General features: G+C 38.5%; 3 protein-coding genes across 4 annotated transcripts in view; 2 read left to right on the top strand and 1 right to left on the bottom strand.

The window, feature by feature from the left end:
- The window catches only part of LOC125237788 (activin receptor type-1), a 39,632-nt gene extending 23,705 nt beyond the window's left edge, over window positions 1–15,927 (bottom strand). The window contains exon 1 of the mRNA XM_048144971.1: window positions 15,853–15,927. The gene's annotated coding sequence lies outside the window, so the exon portion shown is untranslated. The remainder of the gene's footprint in view (window positions 1–15,852) is intronic.
- LOC125237790 lies at window positions 507–14,376 on the top strand. 2 transcript variants are annotated; one of them, XM_048144974.1, is made up of 8 exons: window positions 507–697; window positions 864–988; window positions 2,719–2,800; window positions 4,932–4,982; window positions 8,615–8,790; window positions 10,867–10,964; window positions 11,904–11,994; window positions 13,734–14,376. In XM_048144974.1, exons 1-8 carry the CDS (start codon window positions 616–618, stop codon window positions 13,842–13,844), a joined length of 816 nt encoding a protein of 271 aa, XP_048000931.1. In that variant the 5' UTR covers window positions 507–615; the 3' UTR covers window positions 13,845–14,376. The 2 variants fall into 2 exon arrangements, with proteins under 2 accessions (XP_048000931.1, XP_048000932.1); XM_048144975.1 differs by lacking the exon at window positions 4,932–4,982.
- Window positions 15,928–15,958: 31 nt separating the features above from the next.
- On the top strand, window positions 15,959–23,536 carry LOC125237787 (zinc finger protein 888-like). The gene is made up of 3 exons (XM_048144969.1): window positions 15,959–16,456; window positions 17,608–18,561; window positions 23,223–23,536. The coding sequence occupies exons 1-3, from the start codon at window positions 16,165–16,167 to the stop codon at window positions 23,252–23,254; spliced, it is 1,278 nt and encodes a 425-aa protein (XP_048000926.1). The 5' UTR covers window positions 15,959–16,164; the 3' UTR covers window positions 23,255–23,536.
- Window positions 23,537–25,724: the final 2,188 nt, after the last annotated feature.

The following is a 25,724-nucleotide window of genomic DNA, read 5'->3' as shown; positions in this document are numbered from 1 at the left end:
TCTTTGCGTTTTGTTTTTCCAAATATTAAGAATCACTGTGCTCTCCTTATACTGATGCATAACAAAACGCATTCATTTAAGCGTTTTCACACTTTTGATCTTGATAAAAACGAATTCTGCACGGGAAGCATGGTCGCGCGATAGACGATAAAATATCAGGCCGTCCCTATCGCACTTACAAATAGTGCGATAGGGACGGCCTGCTATTTTATCGTCTATCGCGCGACCATGCTTCCCGTGCTGATAGTGAACAGGTTGCTTTTTTCTGTTTATAAAGATAGTTACAATGTTATGGTGTAAAAATATTTATTAAAATTACATATTGTACGTTGATTATTAAGATTCATCGCAATTAAACAACTAGTAATTTATGATGAAAATTTGTGGTTTTGAAAGTTAGAATACAAATTCATGTTAAATGAAGCTAAAAGCTTTTCGTAAATTATAGGCCTAACAGACTTCACAAACGCCATCCGGCATTTTGTCGGTTACGATTTTTCATTCGAATTTTGTCACTTGTGTGATTTACAAAAAATACTTTTTATCTCAGTGTAATTACTAGCTTTGGTGAATTAACTGATATATTTCAACAAATTAGTGCATAAAGTATACAAAATGCCGAGAACAAAGCGACCCGTTCGCGTACAAGAAAAAACTGGAGTTAAAGACGATGTGTTGAAGAAACTTGATAAAATTGGTAAATAAGTAGTAAATAAACCAAACGCTTTCTATCCTAAACATTGTTACTTGAAAGTAATCGTAGAAGATGCATTTAAAGTGTGGACCCTTGGTTTTACAATAAAGTAAACAAACATGGTGTCCTTTAGGTATTTTTACGTATTTCTGCCATTTGATTATTTCAGTGGCTGAACAGAAAGCAAACATAGATGCGCGGGTACAGATGGAATGCAGAAATGTTGATCTTGCATTCAAAATGCTCCTTGGAACGATTAGTAGTACGGTTTTGAACAAAACTGTTGGACAGCTAGTAAGTATTTCATCGTACTCGTTTGTAACCGCAAATTCTGTAATGATTCTGTTTGACGAAGTGTGTGTCTATCTGTGGCATCGTAGCTCCCGAGCGGATGAACCGATTTAGATTTAGTTTTTTTGTCTGAAAGCTGAGTTAGTCGGGAGTGTTCTTAGCCATGTTTCATGAAAATCGGTGCACTGTGTCGGGGGTTTTTTCAAAATTTTAATTTTGTGGTTAGGTTATTAATCAACAAAATATTCTGTTAGCTTCACACCAATGTATGACATTTGTAATATAAATAGAACTAGAGTAACTATGCAATATGCAATAACTAATGTCCTTTTCTGTGAAAACAAGATTATACTTAAACTCCCTCAGATTGTTCTCGTCAATGTGCAATGTTAAGTGAGATAGAGTCCATCTCACTTAGGTCTAAACTAAGCAAGACTAGCAACTCAATTGTCCCTCTATGTTCATGTTAGAGCAATGATCAACAGCAAACATAAGGACAGTTTTAAAACCAACAATTTGAAGAATGTTTTGTGTCACTCTTGCATAGCATCACCTAACTCTCATCTTTCCGTCTGTCCTTGTGCCACTATAAATAGAACCAGTTCACTCAGATATTTGGGCGTTATAATTGACGAAAACCTTAATTTTAAAAAACATATTTTAGTGACGGCTGGTAGGGTTCGCAAACTAATATATACCCTGAAAATCTTACGAGAGGTTGGGGATTTTCACCTGATTCGAATGATGTACTTGGCTCTATGCCAGACTGTTTTAAACTATTGCATACTCGCATGGGGTGGCTCAGTTAAGTCAACAATGATTACTTTAGAGCGAGCTCAAAGGGCTGTTCTGAAGGTATCTTTGGGATTGCCCCGCCGATTTTCTACTACAGAACTTTTCACAAAAGCACACGTACTAAGCGTTCGTAGGTTATTCTTACTGCGTGCTTCCCTATATGTACACTCGATGGTCTGTCATGAGTCTGTTTCTGACAAATTAGCTTTGTCCCAAAAGAGAGTCTACCAAATCCCTATACCTCTTGTTAGATCTACTTTTGCGATGAGATTCTCAGGTTTCCTCTTTCCGCATATATATAATAATTTAATAAAAAACTGCGATATAAGACACTGCAACCCATCTGAAGCAAAAAGGCATATCCAAAGGAAGCTATTCTCGTTGGATTATGTAGAAACAGAGAACATTCTAAAATGATTTTCTTTATTCACATACGCACACACACAAACACACACACACACACACACACAAACTGAGTACCTACAGAATATCTTCTTCTTATTTTTTTTTTTTTTTTTAGTTATAGTAAACATATTTATGTTAATACTTTCGTTGTCCTAGCTATTACTTACTCTCTTGAGGTTCAGGTCCCCACGATACAGGCTGTGCCTAGTGTGGGGGCCATTGCATATGTTTCTTGATTATGTACTTCTTGAAAATAAATATTGTTATTGTTATTGTTATTATTATTATTGTTACTTGGCCTGTTGCATCAAACTGTCTGTCACCTTTAAAGCGTTCGTAAAATTTTATTGTATGGGAAGTTCTATACACATCTGCTGTGTGACGATGATGTGTCTGTGAAATGTGGTAGATGCAACTGGCCTTTAGAGAATATAAAGTTTTATCTTGACTCTTTGCAGGTGTCACTGTGGTATGATACCTCTAAAGAGTCAAGTTAAAACTTTATATTTGCTTACAAATGTCTGTGATTTCAGAAAAATGAACTACTTATCAAAGAAGTGGCCAACACTACACGGAAAACAAGAAACTCCAGCAGAGCTACCTCCAATGATGATGGTATGAATTTATACATAACTTGACATTTTTGGGAAATATCAATTTCAATAATTCTACTTATTTCTTGTTCTTTTTCTGATGCATATGGACTGTAATGTCAATGTGTAGTTTCCGGACGAGTTGCAGTCAGTCTGTATTGGCTCTAAGTTATCTTAGGGACTATCCATACTCAGGCGACGCACGTCGTAAGACGCGGAACGGATGTCAACGCCGCGCCGCCCTGGTGTAATTTAAAAAACATCTCAGTATGTCTTACGTTATTCCTATACAAAATGTACTGAGGAGACGTTTTTAAAATTATAATCCGGCGGTGCGGCGTTGACTTCCGTTCCGCGTCTTACGACGTGCGTCGCCTGAGTGTGGGTTGCCGCTTATGATTTGTCCACACTCGGGCTATTTGTATTAACTCTTCTCAGTCTGGGTGTTTTCTTTATCAACCTCCATTTTAAATACATCCTAGTTTTCATATCAAATTTGAAGGGGATGTATGTAAAATAGGTGGTTAGTTTAGTATTGTATTGGTGACCACTAAAACAAAAAGACTTCATGATAACTGACCACTTGAAATATTGGATCTTTTTCCACCTATAATTATGCTCACATCCAAATGTGGCTTTCCATCAGGGAAGAAAGCTATTTTTTATCTAAAAATGCAAAAGGAACAATAGGTGAACACCTATTGTATACATATCAAAGAGGATCGAGTATTATAGAGAGTTACTGTCAAAGTAAAATGTGTAATCACAGTGCATATACTACCGTCTCTTGACATGAATATGGCCCATATTCTTAGCTTGATATGTGTTCAAATGTTAAATATTAATATTAGCGCCATCTAGCTGAGCATACCCCAAAGGTGTAATGTCATCTAGGCCACCGTACCTTTTTCTATATGGTACTGAGATACGTTCTTTTCTTAGACTTTATCTGTCTATACGGAGTTATATATATACACACATATATGTCTTTGATACATAATTATCTATGAATGGAGGATAAGGGCTCTTTTCTAATAGAAAGCCAAAAGTTATATCGGGCCTGAGGCACTGGTCCCACCGCGAGCAAGTAATCTATGAACTAATGAGCTATCGGCTATAAAAACGAACAAAAGATAAGCACTCCCGTGCAAAACGAGATACGGCGATTTTGATAGCTCACTGCTAGGCGAGTAACTATAAGCATTGCCGTGTCTCTTTCAGTTACACGGGAGTGATTACCTTTTGTTCGTTTTTATAGCATAGCTCATAGCTTACTAGCTCGCGGTGGGACTAGTGCCTGATCAACGGATAACCTATGTAGTTTCACGTTATCTACCTCTTTGTTCTGTTTTTCATTAATCTTAGTAGAATTTACATTAGAATCCAATCCAAAACCAGTTCTGAACTCCACTCGGCACCAAAAACTTTTCTTACCCTTTACCATAGAGGAAGTAAGGGAAGACTTGTAACTCCACGCGGTCCTGGGTTCGAATCCCGGTAAGGGCATTTATTTGTGTGATGAGAACAGATATTTGTTCCTGAGTCATGGATGTTTTCTATGTATATTATAAGTATGTATTTGTCTATCTAAGTATGTATATGTCGCTTAGCACCCATAGTACAAGCTTTGCTTAGTTTGGGGCTAAGTTGATCTGTGTAAGGTGTCCCCAATATTTAAAAAAAAAATCCCGCGTCAAATAGCGTGAATTATCAGTACCACTACTCGATACGAGGTGTCACAGTGTCTCGTCTGCCAAAAATTTAATATTAGAACAGTTTACCACTTATGTTACAAGCAGAAGGAATTGAAAACAGAATACTGATTAATACTATTGTAATATTAGCTAAAAATTGGTGAGCATTTTCTTTTTGTTCGTCGCGACATCTATTGACAAGTAGTACTGATAATTTACGCTAGTTGACGCGTGATTGTCGCGAGATGTCACTTAACTATGCCCATACAAATAACTCGCATTTACTGATGTATGAAGTTATAACTCTTCCAGTACTTATTCCTTTCTGCCCTTTACAATAGAAGACTTCTTGTCCATTTCATTCACTCTAATCATATCACCAGCTTGGGTGACCCGGTATGTTCACTACTAACCCAACAATACCATGTTGTTTCCACTAACCGGGTGCTTTTGGGGCAGGCTACCTCACCGAGACTTCGCAGGGCTCCGCGGAGCGCGGCAAGAAGATGGGTATGTATGGCCTTTGTCTTCGCCTTTTACAAATCTTTCATTTTGTACATTCAACTACAAAGAAATGTATACAGTTTTAACTATAAAACTCCCGTGAGACTCAAACATATATAAAATATTTTAAGCGGGTTACTCACGTGTTAAGTCGATTTAACGTTCGACATGTTTCGATCTATTAAATTCCGAGCAGCCGCGCACACAGAGCCGCGCTCGCAGTATGCGTCGCGCTCTCGACATGTAAAGGCGGGGTCGCTACCCTTGAGAAAGATCCTCGAAAATGGATTGAAACATGTCGAACGTTATATCGACTTAACACGTGAGTAACCCGCTTATTTTTTTTTTTAATACACTTTTTCATCTTATTACAATACAATAAGGTGAAAAAGTGGATACATCTTTTTGTAGTCGACTGTACATTATTGTTTTTAATAATTAAATAAGATCAATTTGTTTTACACAGGGATGTTACATTAGAAATTTAACAATAAAACCTCAGATTCCACATCACAGTATCTTTTACTGTAACACTGATCCAGAAATCTCTGAAAAATTACATGATGCATGATTTTTTTCTTTTAACTAGAAATTAATAATGTGATAGACAATGGTTTTCTGACTCTAGGAAAATAATAAAAAAATATTTAACATCGATTTTAATACTAAATCAGTGTTAGAAGTAAAATAGGCTAAATCTTACTTATATAAATATAATATCTGGGCAACCGAGCTTCGCTCGGTTCTGTTTCGTATCCTTGACATGTGTCGCCATCTAGTTCAAAAATGAATAGTACCTACATCGAGCGAAAGAATTCTCAGCCTTAACAACACAACTACTCCACACGAGATGGCGCGCATTTCGCCACAAAAACTCAAATAGTGTATTTTCTATTCGTTTTAGTCTTGACCTGTGTCGCCATCTAGTGTTTGCAATAAATAGTACTTTCATCGACCGAAAGAATTCTGTCTTAACAGTACAACTACTGCACACGAGATGGCGCGCGAAGAAAAACGCATGAAAACTCGAAAATTCGCGTTTTCCGGGACCTAAGGATAAGTTAGACCGAAATTTCACCCCCAAAAACCCCCACATAACAAATTTCTGCGAAATCGTTAGAGCGGTTTCCGAGATCGTCAGTGTAAATAAATATATATATAAATAAATAAATAAATATACAAGAATTGCTCGTTTAAAAGTATAAGATAATTACTAGTAAAATTTATAAGAAAACTTTTACTACTATTAAAAAGGTACACTATTTGAGAAACCCCTATGATAAAATGATTAAACATAAAATAGTTACTAACTCTGAAAAAATCTGCCTGAATCATGTACTAAAAATCACCATCATCCAGTTTTTTCACACTTTTCCGCCATTTTTTCTTAAATGGTTGGAAATAATGTTTTTATTTAAGAAAAAATGGCGGAAAAGTGTGAAAAAACTGGATGATGATCCTACAGATCTAAGAAAAATAAATAAAAAAGTCCAGCTTATATTTTGGCTAGTTTATTAAAAAATACATGCATTGTAGCCAAATGGCAACAATATGCATTTAAGGGTTAAGATGGTTGTCTGAGGTGTTCAGTGACCGGTGTAACAGCCTGCATACTTTTGTTTTCTTGTAATTGTAGATAGAAGTAAAGTACCTAAGTAGTAAAAAATGTAGATATATTTTTTTATTATTTGATAATAAAATAAATGAAAATAACTTATTAGCACAGGCATGTTTGCAGAAAGGAGATAATGTAGATATTGTAGATAAAGCATATCCATACTTTGGCGTCATCCATATATTACGTCACAGTGTAAGGGGGGGGGGGTCATACTAAAATGAAAAATGAAAATGAAAATGAAATATTTATTTTTCAAGTAGGCATATTACAATGCGCATATGAACGTCAAATAAAGCTACGCCGGCTCTAACCCTACGCCTCAGCCTCGAGAAGATTTCAGTCCCCCCTCAGTTGGGAGGGGGGTATCCACTATGGGACCGGCAAGAAACTCGGCGGGCAACTTCTTTTCAAAACATTACATCTTATAATTAACATGCATTAAATAACAACATACAATTTAACATGCAAAAGTATTCATCAAAGAATATGAACAGACTAGGTACTCTATGGAAATCAATTTCAATAAATTATATTATTGCTTAATAATACGTCGTTCTTCTTCAGAGAAAACATATCAAATTGTCATAGAAGAAAAAAGATAATATGAATCTCAATATCATTAAATATGTAATTTACCTACACAACATAAAATATAAAATATTTGATGTGCTTTCTTATCTGAACTGTGTCCTCTATACATAATACAATTATTTTAATTGCTATTCGTTTTTTGTAGTTTCTGGTTCGGGCCATGCATGTTTGTCTGTCAAATAGTCCTCGACTCTGTAATAAGCCTTTAACATCAATGATTTTTTTAAGTAGTTCTTAAGAGCTGGGAGGGGTAATCTCAAAGCAGTGTCAGGTAACTTATTATAAAAATGAATGCATTGCCCAACAAATGACTTCTGTACTTTACGGACACGAAACTTCTTTATGGCAAGCTTATTTTTGTTTCTAGTGTTATAATTATGGATATCAGAATTCTTAGTGAAATAGTCTAAATTCTTAACAACATAAATTATACTATCATAAATGTATTGGGAAGCTACAGTTAAGATATTAATTTCTTTGAAGAGTTCTCTTACTGATTCACGTGTTCCTAAGTTGTAAATAGAACGAATGGCTCTCTTTTGTAATACAAAGATAGTCTGTATGTCAGCTGCTTTGCCCCAAACCAGAATACCGTATGACATTACACTGTGAAAATAACTATGATACACTAGGCGAGCTGTCTCAACATTAGTCAGTTGCCTGATTCTCCTAACGGCGTATGCGGCTGAACTTAATTTGCTTGCTAGTTTCTTTATATGAGGACTCCATTGTAGATTTTTGTCCAATGTTAAATGTGACAATCCCTGTTAAAGGGATACAAAAAAAAGCGTGACATAGGGGGGGGGGGAGGGGTCCAAAAACCTGAAATTTGGTGTGACGTAATATGTGGATGATCCCTTTTAACAAACATTTAATTGTGACTACATTTGTATTGTATTTTTAATTAAATTACATTCGTCTCGTTAATAATTGTCAATTACGTATTTCAATATGTTATTGAAAACTATTAGGTTATTTTGTAATAACGTATAACACACGAAGAATACTGTCATCGTTATGAATTACAAGAAATAACCTAACCACAAAATTAAAATTTGGAAAAAACCCCCGACCGCGACATAGTGGACGGATTTTCATGACGACGAAGACGATTTTCGTGAAGACAAATCTTTTTTCCGAATTCACATTTTAACCCCCGACGCAAAAACGACGGGGTGTTATAAGTTTGACGTGTCTGTCTGTCTGTTTGTCTGTCTGTGTGTGTGTCTGTCTGTGGCATCGTAGCTCCCGAACGGATGAACCGATTTAGATTTAGTTTTTTTTTTGTCTGAAAGCTGAGTCAGTCGAAAGTGTTCTTAGCCATGTTTCATGAAAATCGGTCTACTATGTCGCGGTCGGGGGTTTTTTCAAAATTTCAATTTTGTGGTTAGGTTATTGAAATCAGTAAAAAGACTAATATTATTGACAGCGCCTCCGTCGAGCAACCGCGCCTCGCGCTCGCGCTCCGCCGACGCGTCCGCGCGCAAGATGGCCGCCGCCCCGCGCACCGACGCCAAGCCGCGGCGACGCTCGCGCTCCGCCGTCTACAAGACCCCCGCCTACAACAAGACTGCCACCAAACACTACCCCGACATCACTCCCAAGGTAATCCATACTATAATATAATACATATAATCACGCCTGTATCCCATAAAGGGGTAGGCAGAGCACATGAACTACTAAGTTTCAGTGCCACTCTTGGCTAAAAGGGGTTGAAAGAAATCCAAATTGTGACATTGCAGTGACAGGTTGCCAGCCTCTCGCCTACGCCACAATTGAACCCAATTAATATATGCCCCCTATAATATAATATAATATTCATACTAATATTATAAATGGGAAAGTGAGTGTGTCTATTTGTCCGTCTTTCACGGCAAAACGGAGCGACAAATTTATGTGATTTTTTAAGTGGAGATAGTTGAAGCACAGTATAAAGCAGTAATAACTCTTCTAACAAACTTCACTCCGCGCGGTGTGTCGAAAACTACTCTCCATATGCACCGAATACATGCGAAACTGGTAAGTATTGGGCTGGACAGTCGGGGCCGCGTTCGCACGCTGTGTTGACGTGTTGAGATCGGGAGAACAGCACCGAAGACATATTTTCGTTACTGTAGTGTTTATGGGTGTATGGAGAACAGTTCTCAAAATGCGGAAATGTCAGAATGTTCTTTAGAATTCCTAGACACCCAGAAAAGTAAGTGGTTGTTATATTTTTGCAGTGTTAGGTACATTATTGCTTACGTAAATGGCGTAAAAGTGAGATTTAAAGCTATACTAGAATGACAGATTAAAATCAATAAGGATTTATCTGTAACGACATTTAGGTAGATGCTGCGATCTATCTAGCTCGAAAGTTTGGTACCTACTTAAATATTGTGCAAACATCTATTCAAACATTTTATGTAAATACGATTTCGTCAGTATTTAAGAAACAAACACGTACTTCAATCTTTATTAGATAAAAAGGTAGAAAGAGCGTTGGTACTAGCATAGCGCCATACCACAGAATATATAATAGTACAAGTACAGAAGGCCCACTACTTTGATGTTCGCGACATGCCGCTTTTTTAAATGCCTACAAAATTCTAACAAAGAAATGAGCCGCACGTGCGCGGCGTTCGGCGATAGGGTTGCCTATGGATTACTCAATAAAATGTTATACTATTATATATATAGTATTTATATATTTTTGTTTAAGTTCCATCATCACAAGCCTTATTGAACCTTTCCGGGGGACTTAATCAATAGTAGATATGTGTAAAAATGTCCTATGGTATTTATTTTATTCAAGATATTTATTTAAGTAAACATTATTAGCCATTCCACACGAGGACAACGCATAATTATGAACCTAAAAAGAAATTCGCAACGTAAAGTAACAATAGAAAGTGCGAACGTGCGTTCCGCGAGAACGCGCGCAACCCCTGATTAGGCCGCGAACTCGCGGCCGCCAGCATGTACTTGTAGCGCGGCGATAGAATCACGGAGTGAGCCGCCCCTGGCCATACACAGTTACTACGAGTAGGACAGTAGCACAGGTACAACCCTGCGTGACCTTGCGCAGTAGTAACGACCGCGTCGCCGCTGCCGGAGATTAACTACTGATTTATCTTTATACTGTGGTTGAAGGGATGGAGTGTGACATAGACTACTGTTTGTCTCTTTCTAACGCGAGCGAAGCCGCGGGAAAATGCTAGTCCATACTAATATTATAAATGGGAAAGTGTCTGTGTATGTTTGTTTGTCCATCTTTCACGGCAAAACGGAGCGACAGATTGACGTGATTTTTTAAGTGGAGATAGTTGAAGGGATGGATAGTGTTATAGGCTACTGTTTGTCTCTTTCTAACGCGAGCGAAGCCGCGGGCAAAAGCTAGTATATAATATACTATTAAGCCGAACTTACCCCGTGTGGTGACGGGTTAAGAATTTCACCACCCCCTTTCTTCCCGTGGGTGTCGTAGAAGGCGACTGTCCCGTTGAAAGTGCCCCCTCTCGGTTACCTCACAGCTACCACCTGTCAAACGCGAACAGCCGACCTGTCATATGTCACTCATACAAGCATAGTACGCGTTCACCTACACGAGACTTAGACTGTGTGCTAGGAACGCGCCACTTTCATATATTTGATAGTCAGTGTCCGAAGTGTGACATTAGTAACGTATAATTTTGTGGGCAGGTGGCCCCGCAGACTCCGCTGACGCTGCTGCGGCACGCGCGCCAGGGCGAGATGCTGGTCTCCATGTCAGGCTCGCCCGTCATGCCCTCTATCGGATCGTGAGTACTTCTATCATACACCATAGATATTTTTTTTTTTTATTATAAACTGGCCAGTGATGTCACCTTAGTCGCACCTGATGGAAAGTGACGACAAGGCCGAGGTTGTAGCTCACTGGTTCAGTAACAGCCTATTCACTCTTGACTTGAATTCACCCAGATTGTATTCGCCCGGGAATACAGATGAGGGGAGCATGTTCCAATATAAGATCATACCGTCCCATACATTAAAATGCGACCGCCTAAGGGACCATCCACACACAGGCGACGCATGTCCTGAGACGCGGAACGGACGTCTGCGTCGCGTCGCTTGAGTGTAATTTAAAAAACGTCTCCTCAGTACATTTTGTATAGGAAGGACGTAAGACGCGCCCTCAGGCGACGCGGCACGCGCCTCAAGCGACGCGCCCCAAGCGACGTCCCTCCCTTGCGCGTCCTTCCCAAGCGCGGATCCAGCTTGGTGCCCAGGGGGGGTCACGTGGTAAAGGCCCAGGCCCCAGTGGGGGTCATGTGGTCTATTTGTATGGCCAACCTAGGCTCCAGGGGGGGTCATGACCCCCATGACCCCCCCCTGGATCCGCGCATGGTCCTTCCTATACAAAACTCTCTCAGGACATCAGGACATGCGTCGCCTGTGTGTGGTGGATGGCAGTGGCGGGGCGTGAAAATTTTCGTTGGTAACGCCGGAGGGGTTTTTGGTTGTTTAGTATGGACTTCTACAGATACTAGAGAATTTTAGGGAACCCGTTGGGAATCGAGTTGTATCGACGCTCCGCCACTGGTGGATGGTCCCTTAAGCGGTCGTAATTTTAATGTATGTACCATCCCAGGTATGATCTTCTTATATTTAATCTATGGTCCCGATTTTAAAAATAATTAATTTCTGTTGTCATCCTCATTCATAGACAGTATGCCCTAATAGATTGATTACAATTCCAGTATGGCGACAGACGGCAAGGCGCACTGCAACTTCATGCTAAAGGACGGCACCATGCTCTCCCTGCAACCTAATCAGCTGCGCCAGTCACAGGTATGTGTTTGACAAGGACAACACGCGTTAAGTACCTACCCGCTAGCAGTTGCTTCGAGGTAACAAGTGGCCGAGGCGTCTGTGTTGCCGCGTGGCACATACCTACTATTCTTCTGAGTTTTACATAGTAACTTATTAGTATTTACATATTTGTTTATTTATTTAAACTTTATTGTACAAAAGAACAACTTAATGAACAAAAGGCGAACCTAATGAGGCATTCTACCAGTCAACCTTTGGGCACAGCAGAGAAGATTGTAGGCGGTGCATTAAGAGACTAATTTTGAAATACCAATCAAAACCTTAGACATATAATATAGTAGTATTAGTTAAATAAAACGTAGGTATTTGTCGTTTTGCGGGCAAATGAAGGATCTGTTACGTTAATAACTTAATACTAATAATCTGTGACATAACTCTGTATAAGATAAATAAAGTATTGGAGCATTCTATGAAAGAGCCTACTGTTGTCACGTACAAACGCGAATTTCCTTAGAACGTCTATCTTAGTCTAAGTGCAGAATTGTGCAAAGTAAGGTGATCGTCTGCTTTAAATATAATGCGATTGCACGGGACAGCTAATGGAAAACTCATATAACAGAAATAAATAAATATTGGGGACACCTTACACAGATCAACTTAGCCCCAAACTAAGCAAAGCTATGCGACGATATACACACTTAAATAGATAAATACATACTTATATACATAGAAAACATCCATGACTCAGGAACAAATATCTGTGCTCACACAAATAAATGCCCTTACCGGGATTCGAACCCAGGACCGTGGCTTAGCAGGCAGGGTCACTACCGACTGAGCTAGACCGGTCGTCACGAAAAAAGTACCTCTGAAACAAAGAAAGATGTATGACATTTGATTTCTCTAGGATCATGATATCTAAAGCTCATTGATTATTTTTGCTTAATTTTGACATGTGTATTTTTCTATTATTGTTCTTTTTTTTTCAATCTTCGTTATTTCCATTAATGTAAAAATAAATTTAAATTATTTGTTGACTGCTAAATTAATTCAATAATTCTAAAATCGTATTGTATTTCAAAATTCCCTTACTATAGACTTTATCATTGTGATATACTTTTAAATTATTTAGGTTTTTAATAGAACTGTTTTTGCATGTTAGCTTTATATTGCATGCCTATCATAGGGTAGAACATAAGGACCTCCTTAAATGTAACACCACACTGACTGTAACAAAACTATGTTCTTGCAATAAATATACCTATTTCTATTTCTATTTCAAAAAAAGCTGAGTTTAGACCAGCAAGTTATTGCTGCAAGTTTAGAGACGCAACTATAGGTAAGAGTGAGTGGAAAATACCTGTCTTTCTTGCATATTCTGTCTCAAAACTTGCAGCAATAACTTGCACGTCTATACTCAGCTTAAGTTTTACATTATCTTGATTTAAGTAGAATGTAGTTTTACATTGTCCCAAATTTAAGCCCCATATCTTTGATCATGGTCTGTATGCCTCCCTTTTTCTTTAACGTGAAGAAAAAGGACGGCATGTTGTCTATGCTGATATTTTTATGATAGTCTAATATCGGCAGAATAAAATGAAAAGTACCGCTCAAAGATGAGACAAACTCACAGCCACTGGATCGATACTCCAGCGTTCTGCCAACTAAGCCACCAAGACCTCACCCAAAACCAGCGTATCTTTTCACCAAATATGCCTCCTTTATTTTTTTATAAACGTTGATTTATCTAATTGCAGGCCTTCATCCCGTTCTCGCTAATGGACGCCAACGTGCTGAACCAGCTGAAGACGCTACAGGACAACCTCGCCAAGGTCGTCAAGATGGGCGAGAACGTCGTCAAGACGTGACTTATACGATATTAGTTAGAATAATATACTATCATTTGGGTGAATCAACTTTTTCTTGCCTGTTATTCATGCCATGGTTACGGTCCCCTGAGTCACGCTGGTTTTATGCAAAATTATGCTACTGAAATTATGCAAGCATGGATGTAGTCCATGTTTGTAGGTGGCATATTAAGGAAAGGGCTTGTTGTGGCAGAAAAATGCAAGTTGATTCACCCATTTACATATAGAGTAGTCCACACTGACTGAGCAACGCGCACGTTTGCCTCGCCCGAGTCAATTTGCTCGACCCTCAACTGTTCAATGTAGTTCTGCACGTATTTATTATCGTTGCACGAGCCGGGTCCACACTCCACACGGAGCAAGGCATGTCGCGAGGCAATTACCTCTTCTGAACTGAGGTATAGTATGAATATTCTGAGATGCACTTTTCGCTTTTGCCCTAATCTGTTAAACAAAGGCCTTTGTTTCTATTATTCGCCGCGGTTAGCTCCCGTTTCCACAGCACGTGCCAAAGTCTCAGTGTAGTTAAAAAGCAACTATCATGATAGCAATAAGGTTCAAATCCATAAAAAGCCCTTTCGGAGATAACACGTTTTGTCATCTTCAAAAAAAGTTACCTGCACACTGCAAACTGTTTAATAAATTTGAACCTTATTGCTATCATGATAGTTGCTTTTTAACTACACTGAGACTTTGGCGCGTGCTGTGGAAACGGGAGCTAACCGCGGCGAATAATAGAAACAAGGGCCTTTGTTTAACAGATTAGGGCAAAACCGAAAAGTTCATCTCAGAAAATTCATACTATAATTGCCTCGCGCGGCAAACGTGCTATGTAGACGTGCATCGGCCGAGTCATCGGTTGCCGAGTGTTGCTTGGCCTGGCTGTCTCGGCCTAGGCAATCGTCCAATGTAGACACATACCTTTTAGCTTTTTGAACGGGGGTGCTGAAAATCACGTTCAAAATGTTTAAACCTAATAGATTGACAGTGCCTATGCTGTAATTATAGTTATACAACTTTTTTAAGCTCACATATTGAGTTAACTACGAGTTAAGTATGCGAGAACTACTGTGTGTTTGTATTGTATTATTGATTTTTATTGTTATGGCTGACAATGCTGTGTGCGATTAATGTGATTATTGATATTATAGTTTTAATTATACAACATGTGTTTTTTTTTTCGTCATACTAAAATTAAGCCCTTACTAGAACCTAATATTTCACCAGTTAGAAAAACATGAGGTATTTACCTACATACATAAAATCACGCCTGTAGGTATCCCATAAAGGGGTAGGCAGAAGACATGAAATACTCAAGTTTCAGTGTCACTCTTGGCAAATTAGGGGTTGAAAATGTTGAAATGAAACGAAATTGTGACATTTTATCTACAAGAATAGCAATGAGGTTGAGGAGGCAGGGAGGCACACTCAAAGGTTATGACAGATGGCGCCACCCTATTAGTCCATACGTGAGAGCGAGAAGATGATATCTTTTCTCTCTCTCACATATCAATGACAGTGACATGTCTAGACACTTGCACAGGCGCCGCCTGGCAGGATGAAATGTCAGTGTGCCTCCTCATTAGTAGATTTTGTCACAAGGGAGCAAAACCAACGTAACAAGCAACGTAGTGATTCAATGCTCTTTGAGCAAAACTCACAGACTACCGTTACGTAAGTGGGTGTTCTGTGGCAAAACTACACATTTATGACGAGGGCTTACATTATACCCGGAACGAAACTTGAGTAGTCAGGTATTTTAAATAGAATGCTGAACGTAGTTAGATATAATTGGTGATATTAAATAGGACATGTCTATGTTTAAATTATTTTCATATCAGCACTTTTCGATTTACATTGACGGTGGCGCCGTATTTTCTACTCTGTTTTTGGCAGGCTGTAAGAATACCACTTACTAAATAATCTTAGTAGGTATTACTTAAAGAAATAATAATAAATCTGCAAAACTACTTTATTATGAAAATGTTGAGATTGAAATTTCCATCACCATCATCATGCAAAGAAGGGTTAAATTGTGTTGCCTAATCAAATCGGTCGAAATGATCATCCCGTCTGGACGCGCCTTTTGTATTAACTGTCACTCAACGTCACTGTCATGCCATTCCTGCGACTGTCATGGCGTAGGGAATTCATGTATTTCATGTTGATTTCGTGTTAAAAATAAAGTTTTTATTGTAGGAAAACAAACTAAAAATCCTTCAGGTTAATTAATTATTCACACTTATTTCTCAACTCGCTGTTATAAAAGTGTCTCTTCTCTTGCATTTGTGTGCCGATATTTGACGGTAAACTGTTGACGATGGAGCAAGTGGAATTCACAAAAGTTGTTGTCAAGACTGAGCCCTCTGATAAAGAGTGTGAAGACGAGCCATTCGAAGCCGTGTCTATAAAACGCGAGCCGTCATGTGTGAAAGACGAGCCTCTTGACGACAGCGCGTCTATAGAAGTCGAGATACCAGTGTGCGTCAAACGAGAGCCCTCAGAGGTCTTAGAGTTGAGTGACAAGGTGGTGGGAGCTTATTCGTGCCAGCTGGAGAGTAACGAGCTGGTTCTAACGCCAATGGTAGTGCAGCACGAAGGTTCTGCACAAGGTCAGTCAGTTTTTGTTATTTGCTTTGAAATATTCAAGTATACATACACATACATACATACAATCACGCCTGTATCCCATGAAGGGGTAGGCAGAGCACCTGAAACTACTCGTTTCAGTGCCACTCTTGGCAAATAAGGAAATATTCAAGTATAATTTCCTGTATACTTTGTTTCGGACATACCTAACGTAGTTTGTAACTTTGTATTGACTAACGAGTAAGTGCTGAGCTATCGGCAATATAAACGAACAAAAGATAGTTATTCCAGTGTAGATAAAAGAGCAAGTGAATTATAGTTCGTCTCCGAGCGATGCACTAGAAATCGCTCGCTATCTCTTTTATTTACACAGGAGCGAATATCTTTTGTTTGCCTCTTGCCAATAGCTCATCAAGACTGATAGCTTGGGTACATAATATTTATAATAGGTTGAAAAGTGCTGATGTTACCTATACTTGTCCTGATTTAGAACTTCTTGTCATGTATAGTAGAATTTTTTTAAAATCAAGATTCCCACTTGAGAACATATCTGTGATGAATAGCATTGCTCTCTTTTGTTAACCCTAAACCGCTAATTACTTGTGTGAAATTAATACCATAAACAACAAAAGATGTTTTATAAAAGACAACAATATTCATATAATAATAAGGTTCAAATTGTCATAGCATACACTCCAAGTACAACCTTTCGAAAAAAAGAACCATAGTCACCCAGGTGTATTTTAGTTAAAAGGATGCTTTGATTATTGTAACTTGTGTTTTTTCTACCCTTATTACTAAAGGAATAGTGTTGTTATTCATAAAACATCTTTTGTTGTTTATGGTATTTATTTCACACAGGTAATTAGCGGTTTAGAGTTAACAAAAGAGAAAAACGCTATTCATCACAGATAAGTTCTCAAGTGGAAATCTTGATTTAAAAAAATGTCTACTATAGTCTATAAGATCTATACTCAAAGTGTGCTCCGTGGATCCCTAGGGCTATGCAAAGCCTCTCTGGGGGCTCTGTGTGAATTTTGGTTCCCTGATATGCAACTTCAACTCTCTTCCATAAAAACAAATATTCACCAAGTTCCATCATATATTTTGCTTTCTAAAAACCACTGGTCTATAACCATCTTTTATTTACTAAACACAAACTTTGTTGTTGCAGAAAAAGTAACAAAAAAGAAATCTAGTGCAGTAACGAAAATGTATAAATGTGGCTACTGTGAACATAAAGATATCAATGTACGTTTACTAATAAGTCATATGAAGCAACATACCAGAAATACATCCAGCAGTTCTGACAAGAAAACTGGTGTAGGAGTCCAGAAAATGCATGAAACTGTGCAGATAATCAAATGTGGAAAAAATGATGCTAGTACTAGCAAAACTAAATCTACTCAAGATGTTAGGAATGTGAAACTTTATAAATGTAGTCAATGTAGTTTTACCGGCACCACACATGATGATTTATTAAAACATAGACTAGTACATGTGAAACCAGACAACGCAAAAGGTACTAAGAAAAGAAAATATAAATCTAGACTGTATAAATGTAGACACTGCAGCGAATCGTTCTCAGAAGCGCAGGGTAGGCTAGCACACGAACGGACACACAAGATGGACGACAAACCTTTCAAATGCGACCAATGTAATTACGCCGGTTCACATCTACACTATTTACAGGGCCATATGACTATGCATACCAATGTCATTTCTTACAAGTGCAGCCAATGTGACTTTACTTGTGCTAAAAGAGATGATCTACTGAACCATAAAGTTATACATCCAGTTAGTGATACACTGCCTTTCAAGTGCGATGAATGTGGTTTTGCTACCGGCAGGGAATGGAGTTTGCGAGTGCACAAAACGATTCATACTGGAGAAAAAACATACAAATGTAGCTTATGCAGTTATACTACTGTTAATAATGCTCATCTAGCGCTCCATGAGAAGAAACATACGATCAAACGTTACAGATGTGACGAGTGTAGTTTTGAGTGTAATCGGGCGTTTCAATTGAAAAATCATCAAAGGACTTGCACTTATGAGAAGCTTAAGGAGTCCATAATAAATGAAAATGAGAGAAAGAAGTTAAGAGACCATCTATCAATACAGGAAGGTAAGAGAAACTATACTTATACTAGCTTTTGCCCGCGGCTTCGCTCGCGTTAGAAAGAGACAAAGAGTACCCTCCATCCCTTTAATTATCTCCACTTAAAAATCACGACAATTTGTCGCTCCGTTTTGCTTTGAAGGACAGACAAACAAACACACACTTTCCCATTTATATTAGAATGGATTAGTGTCTACAACAAACACAGAACACCCCACTAGAAGCCAAATGCAAGCGATATTGTTCGAGACGCAAATCACCAATCCTTGCGGGGTGAGGCGGGCGCGCACGGTGCTGCCATTGGTCGTTTCAAATAATGGCGCGCCTTTATGATTAGCAGTAGGGATGGGAATGGGACATGTCTATTATAGACAATGGTACCGGTACCAGTACTGTGGTGAATTTGTTTTGCAACAAATTATAATATTATAATTAAATTATAATAAGGCCTAGTTACCCTTCGGGTTGGAAGGTCAGATGGCAGTCGCTTTCATAAAACTAGTGCCTACGCCAAATCTTGGTAGTAGTTTCCAAAGCGGACCCCAGGCTCCCATGAGCCGTGGCGAATGCCGATGCCGGGATAATGCAAGGAGGATGATAATTGTGATAGCATCTCAATAAAAATCATTCTAGTAACTAATAACTAAACTGTGCATTTTTACTTACGTTTACTAAGTTAAATAACCAACTAAATATTCTAAACTAATCAATGAACTAAATACCACTACAGACTACAGATTCTAGATAATTATTCACTATTACAAATCTGCTTTCTTTTATCTATATATATAAAAATGAAATGCGTTTGTTAGTTACCTATAAACTCGAGAACGGCTGGACCGATTTACGTAATTTTGGTATTGAAATGTTTGTATTAGACCGCAGAAGGTTTAGGCAGTGTAAAAACACGTAAATATTGTGATGATAATTAGAAAACAGTGATTCTTTTTTCCCATACAAATTGTTCCTATCTGACAACTTGACAATGACGTGACGTTAATGACAGGTGCGTTCCAAAATTACATTAATGACGGATGCGTTCCAAACGCATTGTGATTTTATTCATTTATCTTGGCAAAATAATGTGAAAATTAGTAATTATTCCGTTAAAGAAATAAGGAATGGCAAAATAATGTGAAAATTAGTAATTATTCCGTTAAAGAAATAAGAAATAATACTAAATCGGAACGCACACGTCTGTTACAGCTATTTTAAGGCTTCCCATACACAGTCTTAAAAATTCATAATCTTAAAAAAAATTGTATGCAATCTGACAGTTCAAACTGACACTGACAAGACACTGACAGATCTGTCAGTGTCAATTTGCATACAATTTTTTTTTTAAGATTATGAATTTTTAAGACTGTCTGTGGGAAGCCTAAGTAGTCTATGAAGTTGTCATTGTCAAATTGCTTGCCAGATTTATAAATTTTCTCTAATAGCTGTAACAGACGGTTAGATTTGGTTCGGGCCGGACCGATCGGATTTGGTCCGCGTGATCTACAGACGGCCGGATATGGTTCGGAGCGAATTAAATCCGCTGTCCGACTCGAACCAAATCTGACAGTTTGTTACAGCTATTAATTTTATACTTCACAAAAGTAGTGATGAACCGGTACCATCGCAAATAAAGCTAGGAACATACTACGCGGACGTCCGTCGTAAAACGACCGCGACCTATCAGTGTGCACGGAACAAAACATCCAGAGAGCCAGATTTCGATCGGACGTCCGTGCGCTCAAGGCCACGTCCGCGTCCGTCGACCGATAGTTTGCACGGCTACGTGTATTTCCATTGTCCAGATTCCCGTCCGCGGTCGATTTACGACGGACGTCCGCGTAGTGTGTTCCTAGCTTGAATAGTTACATTCGCTCCGTGCAAAACTTAGGCGAAGGAAACCGAAACGATCACAATCCTCAAGATCTCTACACACATGGCGATCGGTTGCTCGATTAGAGTGAGATAGAGCGATAGAGTGAGGCAATACATGTTTGTCCTTCTCTACCTATTGCTCCATCTCACTCTAATCGTGCAACAAGTAGTTGATTAGGTGGATGTCATACTGGCTCCGATTCGCATCGCACAACCGGAGCCAGTGTATCATCCACCTTAATATGTAGCGGCCAGGTAATGCGGCTAAAAAATATTGCTTGAAATGAAATGAATGAGAATGAGCTGTCATAACAGAAAAAAAATCTGTTGGACGTTGTCAACTGTTATTGCTGTGATTTGTGTTTTGAGATAAAATAAAAATAGTATATTTTTGTAGTTGGAATAAACTAGCTTAAATGGTGTATTTTAAATGAATGGTAAAAAAACTCCAAATTGATTTCAAAAGCAATTTAAAGTATTACAGTTAGTAACTAAAACAACGCAATAACCGGATGATTACCACAAGAGGAAAAAGGTAAGTCATCTTATCTCTTCAATAGGTATGTGCATAGCCGGGCACCGTTAATCAAATATTTAATTTCGATAATCGTTAATCCGTTACTAAAAAAGTTAACTTCGTTAATCGTTAATGCGATACATTTCAACAAATTTAACGTAAGTTAAAGTTAATCGATAATCCGTTAACGCGTGACAAAAAAATATTTTTTCTCAAACATGGTATGAAATATTGATGTTATGTGCCTTATAATTGGCAGCGAAGTATGACGTTGCAGGTGCGGCTAGGACGATTGATAGATAATGGAATTTCATACAAACCTTGCAGGCCAAGGCCGGCAAAGTCCTCTTTTTTAATTTCCAAACACAGATAATTGTGACATAACATCCAGGTATTTAGAATAGAATAGAATAGAATAGAAATATTTTTATTCATGGCAAAATAATACATAAAAGACACACACAAATACAGATCAACAACAGAGAATTATTTACACACATAACAAAAAAAAAAAAAAAAACTAAACCAATTAAAAAAAAACTATAAGGGGCTTTATAGACGTGCCGACTGCAACTGGTACGGGCCCTAGACAATATTTGATTTTGGGTGCGTTTTCATACAAAAAAAATTTTTTTCGTTTTTTTTTTAATTTTTTTTTAACTTTTTGTTTTTTATAAGCGTATACGGGACATCAAAGGGGAACGAAAATTCGATTATTTTTGCGCTACGACGCACCGTTTAGGAGATACAGCCATCCAAAGTTACTATTTTCAGTAGACTTTATTTATTTCATACCATGTTTGAGAAAAGCACTATACATACCTCGGCGGGAAATGGGGTTGCCCGCCTCAGACCTATCCGTCTATATGTCTTCGGCCGGCAACCCCCTTTGTCCCGGCCTCTGTAGTAATGTACTATTACTGTAGGTATATATTTAGTTGTATCAGTAATCCACTATAATGTATTATATTACTGTAAAAGCCCAAATTACAGCAAGCCTATTGAACTCTAGGCTACATGTGGAAGGCAGTGATTGCCTGAGCTACTGCCAAGAACTGTGTCAGGAGAGCTGCAAGATCATAGCAGGCGGAAGCCGGGTAGAAGCTAGGGAAGAGAATGTGGTCTTAAATTGGGCTCGAATATGCTGCCCTGTCACTAGAACCACAGTATAATCTAGAACAGTTGCCATGGTAAAACTTAGGATTCATCGAATCAACGTTGGTAAAAGCGAACCCATGTGAACAACAATTCTTTAGGTAATATTTGGGCTTTTGGCGATCAAAATCGGTAAAAGCTGGGATTTACCGGTTAAATCCTAGGATTTTCCGTACTTCGGACTTTTACAGTAGCGTGTTTTTCGCGGCGCTGCCCTGCTAAATTAACGATTAACGGACTCGGAGAAATTTAACGGAAGTTAACGAGTCCGTTAAGATTTTTTAGAGTTAACTTAAAAGTTAATCCGTTAATCGAAATGTTAATTTCGTTAATTAACGATTAACGGATTAACGAATTAATGCCCAGCTATGGGTATGTGTATATTAAATAGGTACGCTATAATGTAACTAATGATGTAGCTACTTAATTTTGTCAAGTAAAAATGGTCACTTCTTTGCCTTGCCCCATGTTTTGCGCCTCCAAGTATAAGGCGATACGAAGTACGCCGGGCAGCTAGTATTTCATAAAATGTTCCCGCAACAGACATAAACTAACATGGCCCCATGCCTAGTCGTTTACGTGAAAGGGATAGCATATCACATTGTTAACTCGGTAAAGAGGGATGGACGCGCCTCGGCGCCGCTCAGCACAACCATATTGACCAGTATAAATGAACTCCGCGGACAATAAACAATATTCAACAAAATAATTAATTTGACTTAACTGTGGAATGTTATTCCATCTTTTTTACATGTAGAAGTGTTAGAAGACTTGCCACACCACTTTATGCTGTAAGAGACCATTGTTTGCAACCAAAATTGATTATTTAAGATTTTTTCCCGAGCGGACACGGACACTGTTAGCGGGTCGTATACTTGGGCGCTACTGATCGGTGTCGCACGCGTTCAAACTTTTATAAACCTGATTTGTCGTATGCTTGGTGACCGCGAGTCGCCCTGTAAGGGCCATCTTGTTGTATTGATCTGTGACAACAAAATATAAATTATGCCATTATAGTGTACACATTATTGTTTTACTATTTATTTCAACAGACCTGAATTAACTTATCTGTGAGAAAAAGAAACATAATTTTGTTGTAAATCAGTTTTATTACTTATTACAGAATCGACAAAGGACCAGCCAGCAACACCGTAGTACTGGTACCAGTTGAAGACAATAATTGATTATACAGGATGTATTTATTTAGGTATGTACAAGTAACAATATATTAAAAAAATCTAATGTCATATTTCGTTTAATTTTGCACAGACTTTATACCTTTCATTCTGTTTAACAACTTCTCATAGATGCGGGGATTGTTTAAAAATCAAAGACAATTTTATTATAACTCCGTAAAAAACAAAAAGGCTGGTCGCAAAGTTACTGTTGAAGTAAAATGTGTAATCACAGTGCATAGACTGCTATCTCTCGACACAGGCTTAAAACCTCAGTTTTGACAATTTGTTCCATATTATAGATAATACTCGATCCTCTTTGGTTTCGTAGCTATCTATCTTTATCGCTCTTTCGTATTGGCGCGACAGAGCCTGATTGCATTTCTGTCTGGCGCCTCTATTGCTGTCTCAGTCACTCTTATGCGAGCATGTCACCGAAGCTGTATTGAGCGTCGATGTCGTGCGTGCGCGCAACCTGCGCATAGTAGTGCGCTGAACGCCGCGCATTGCGCGGAAGTTCGGGAGATGAGAAGTCCACGTGGTACAGCCCCATGGTTATCCTGCGGCGAAGTAGAAAAAAACATAAAAAAAATGTTTTTATTGACATTGAAATTAGAATAAGTTTAAAATTGATAATGACGATTAATGTTGTACAATTAATGTGTAAGTGTTTTGGTTCAGTATACTGTAAACTTGCATGTGATTTATAAATAAATTTAATATAAATATTAACACATTCACTACCATACAGATAACCTAACCACAAAATTAAAATAAAAAAACCCCCCGACATAGTTTTTTATTTTTTATTTTATGGGATAGGAGGCAAACGAGCAGACAGGTCGCCTGATGGTAAGCGATCACCGCCGCCCATGGACACCCGAAACACCAGAGGTGTTGGAGGTGCGTTGCCGGCCTTTAAGATGGGTGTACGCTCTTTTCTTGAAGATTTGAAGGTCGTATCGGTCCGGAAATACCGCAGGCGACAATTCATTCATAGTGGGCCGATTTTCATGAAACATGGCTAAGAACGTCTGCTATAGGCCTATTATATCACTAAATGGCAGCATAATTGCGCCAAATCGGCTCTACAGTACCAATATAGACTATTTATAGGACCATTTAGTGTGATTTAATTTGGTGTTCTCGACCACTATAGGACCAGAAATTGTTACTTGGGACGGAACGCCGTCTAAGACAGTTCGTAGGATGTATGAATGGGTATGTCAAGATCCGACGCTGCACCAAGATGTAAGTTCGTTTTCACATTATCCGATCCGATATCGGATGTCGGAAGGATTTCAATAGAAAAAATCCAAGATGGCGCCTGTAATGTAATGTATGGATGGGATATCGGTCCGGCATCCAATATCGGATCGGATAATGTGAAAACGCTGCAGACGTGGGTGACGTCACTACCAAGCTTAAAATGGAATTGGGTGGAACATGTGGCCAACTTGCCAGCCATTAAGTACCAGGTAGAGTGATGGCAGATGAGGCAGATCGGTCAAAATTTTGACAAACTGGTGACCGTTTTTGTTTGTAAGCAACGCCTGGCATCCGTTGACTCGTTAGGTGGAACATTCGGAAAATTGAGGGCAACTGGATGAGACTAGACACTAGACACTTAGACATAGGGATCACTCCCGTACACAACGAGAGGACTATGCTCAGCAGTGGGCGATTATAGTATATTGTTTATGTCCACTCCACGGGAAAGTAATTTTGAAAGTAATTTAAATCGCAACGGCTTGCTGTAGGCCTAGCACATGATGGCCGCGGGAGTATGTCGCCGCGAGATAGATGCCACGTCTTCTTCTAACTGTATTAATGACATAAGGACGGGTAGTCTATCTCGCGGCGACATACTCCCGCGGCCATCATGTGCTAGGCCTACTGGAGAGGATTTAAAGACTCCAGTTTTTGAAAATTAGCAGTTTATTCTGATGCCTTGAAATTAATGGAAGGTTTTTTAATAAATAAATTACACATAAGTCATTGGAACACAACATTTTAATAATTACTTGTGTCAAATTTCCATGTCTGAACAGAAGTTTGTTAAGAGGGCTTTCGTGTTAAAAATAGTGAAATCGCAACCGAGCGCTCGATCATACCGTGTGTGGTATCAAATTAAAGGGCTTTGCGAGTAGTTTACAAATATATATCACATTATAGGACTTTTTCTACTTGGTCTAACAAAATATGAGAAAATGTCCAAAAGTGGTAATAATTGTACCGGTGAAGGCTCGTTTTCAAAAAATTGGCAAAAATCAATAATAGCAATTTATAATCACTAAGGCATAACAGCAATTTAAGTAAACGTTGCAGATTAATTTAGTACAAAACTTACTTCGATGTGATGTAGATTTTCAAAGAAATTGTCACTTAATTTTAGGTAATTTCTGAAAAAATTGAATTCGCCTTAGGCTAGTTTACTCTTTTTCAAAAAC

Source organism: Leguminivora glycinivorella, chromosome 22 (genome assembly GCF_023078275.1).
Source record: "Leguminivora glycinivorella isolate SPB_JAAS2020 chromosome 22, LegGlyc_1.1, whole genome shotgun sequence".
In the NCBI taxonomy this organism is placed as follows: Eukaryota; Metazoa; Arthropoda; class Insecta; order Lepidoptera; family Tortricidae; genus Leguminivora; species Leguminivora glycinivorella.
This window is presented reverse-complemented; position numbering and strand designations above follow the sequence as displayed.

What these genes read in the sequence shown, in the direction of transcription:
- LOC125237787 (XM_048144969.1), top strand. Translation starts at nt 16,165, where the DNA reads ATGGAGCAAGTGGAATTCACAAAAGTTGTTGTCAAGACTGAGCCCTCT. An exon ending in GCACGAAGGTTCTGCACAAG is followed by an intron (nt 16,457 to 17,607) that starts GTCAGTCAGTTT and finishes TTGTTGTTGCAG; the next exon opens with AAAAAGTAACAAAAAAGAAA. An exon ending in CCATCTATCAATACAGGAAG is followed by an intron (nt 18,562 to 23,222) that starts GTAAGAGAAACT and finishes TACTTATTACAG; the next exon opens with AATCGACAAAGGACCAGCCA.
- LOC125237790 (XM_048144974.1), top strand. Translation starts at nt 616, where the DNA reads ATGCCGAGAACAAAGCGACCCGTTCGCGTACAAGAAAAAACTGGAGTT. An exon ending in ACAAAACTGTTGGACAGCTA is followed by an intron (nt 989 to 2,718) that starts GTAAGTATTTCA and finishes CTGTGATTTCAG; the next exon opens with AAAAATGAACTACTTATCAA. An exon ending in GGAGCGCGGCAAGAAGATGG is followed by an intron (nt 4,983 to 8,614) that starts GTATGTATGGCC and finishes TATTATTGACAG; the next exon opens with CGCCTCCGTCGAGCAACCGC.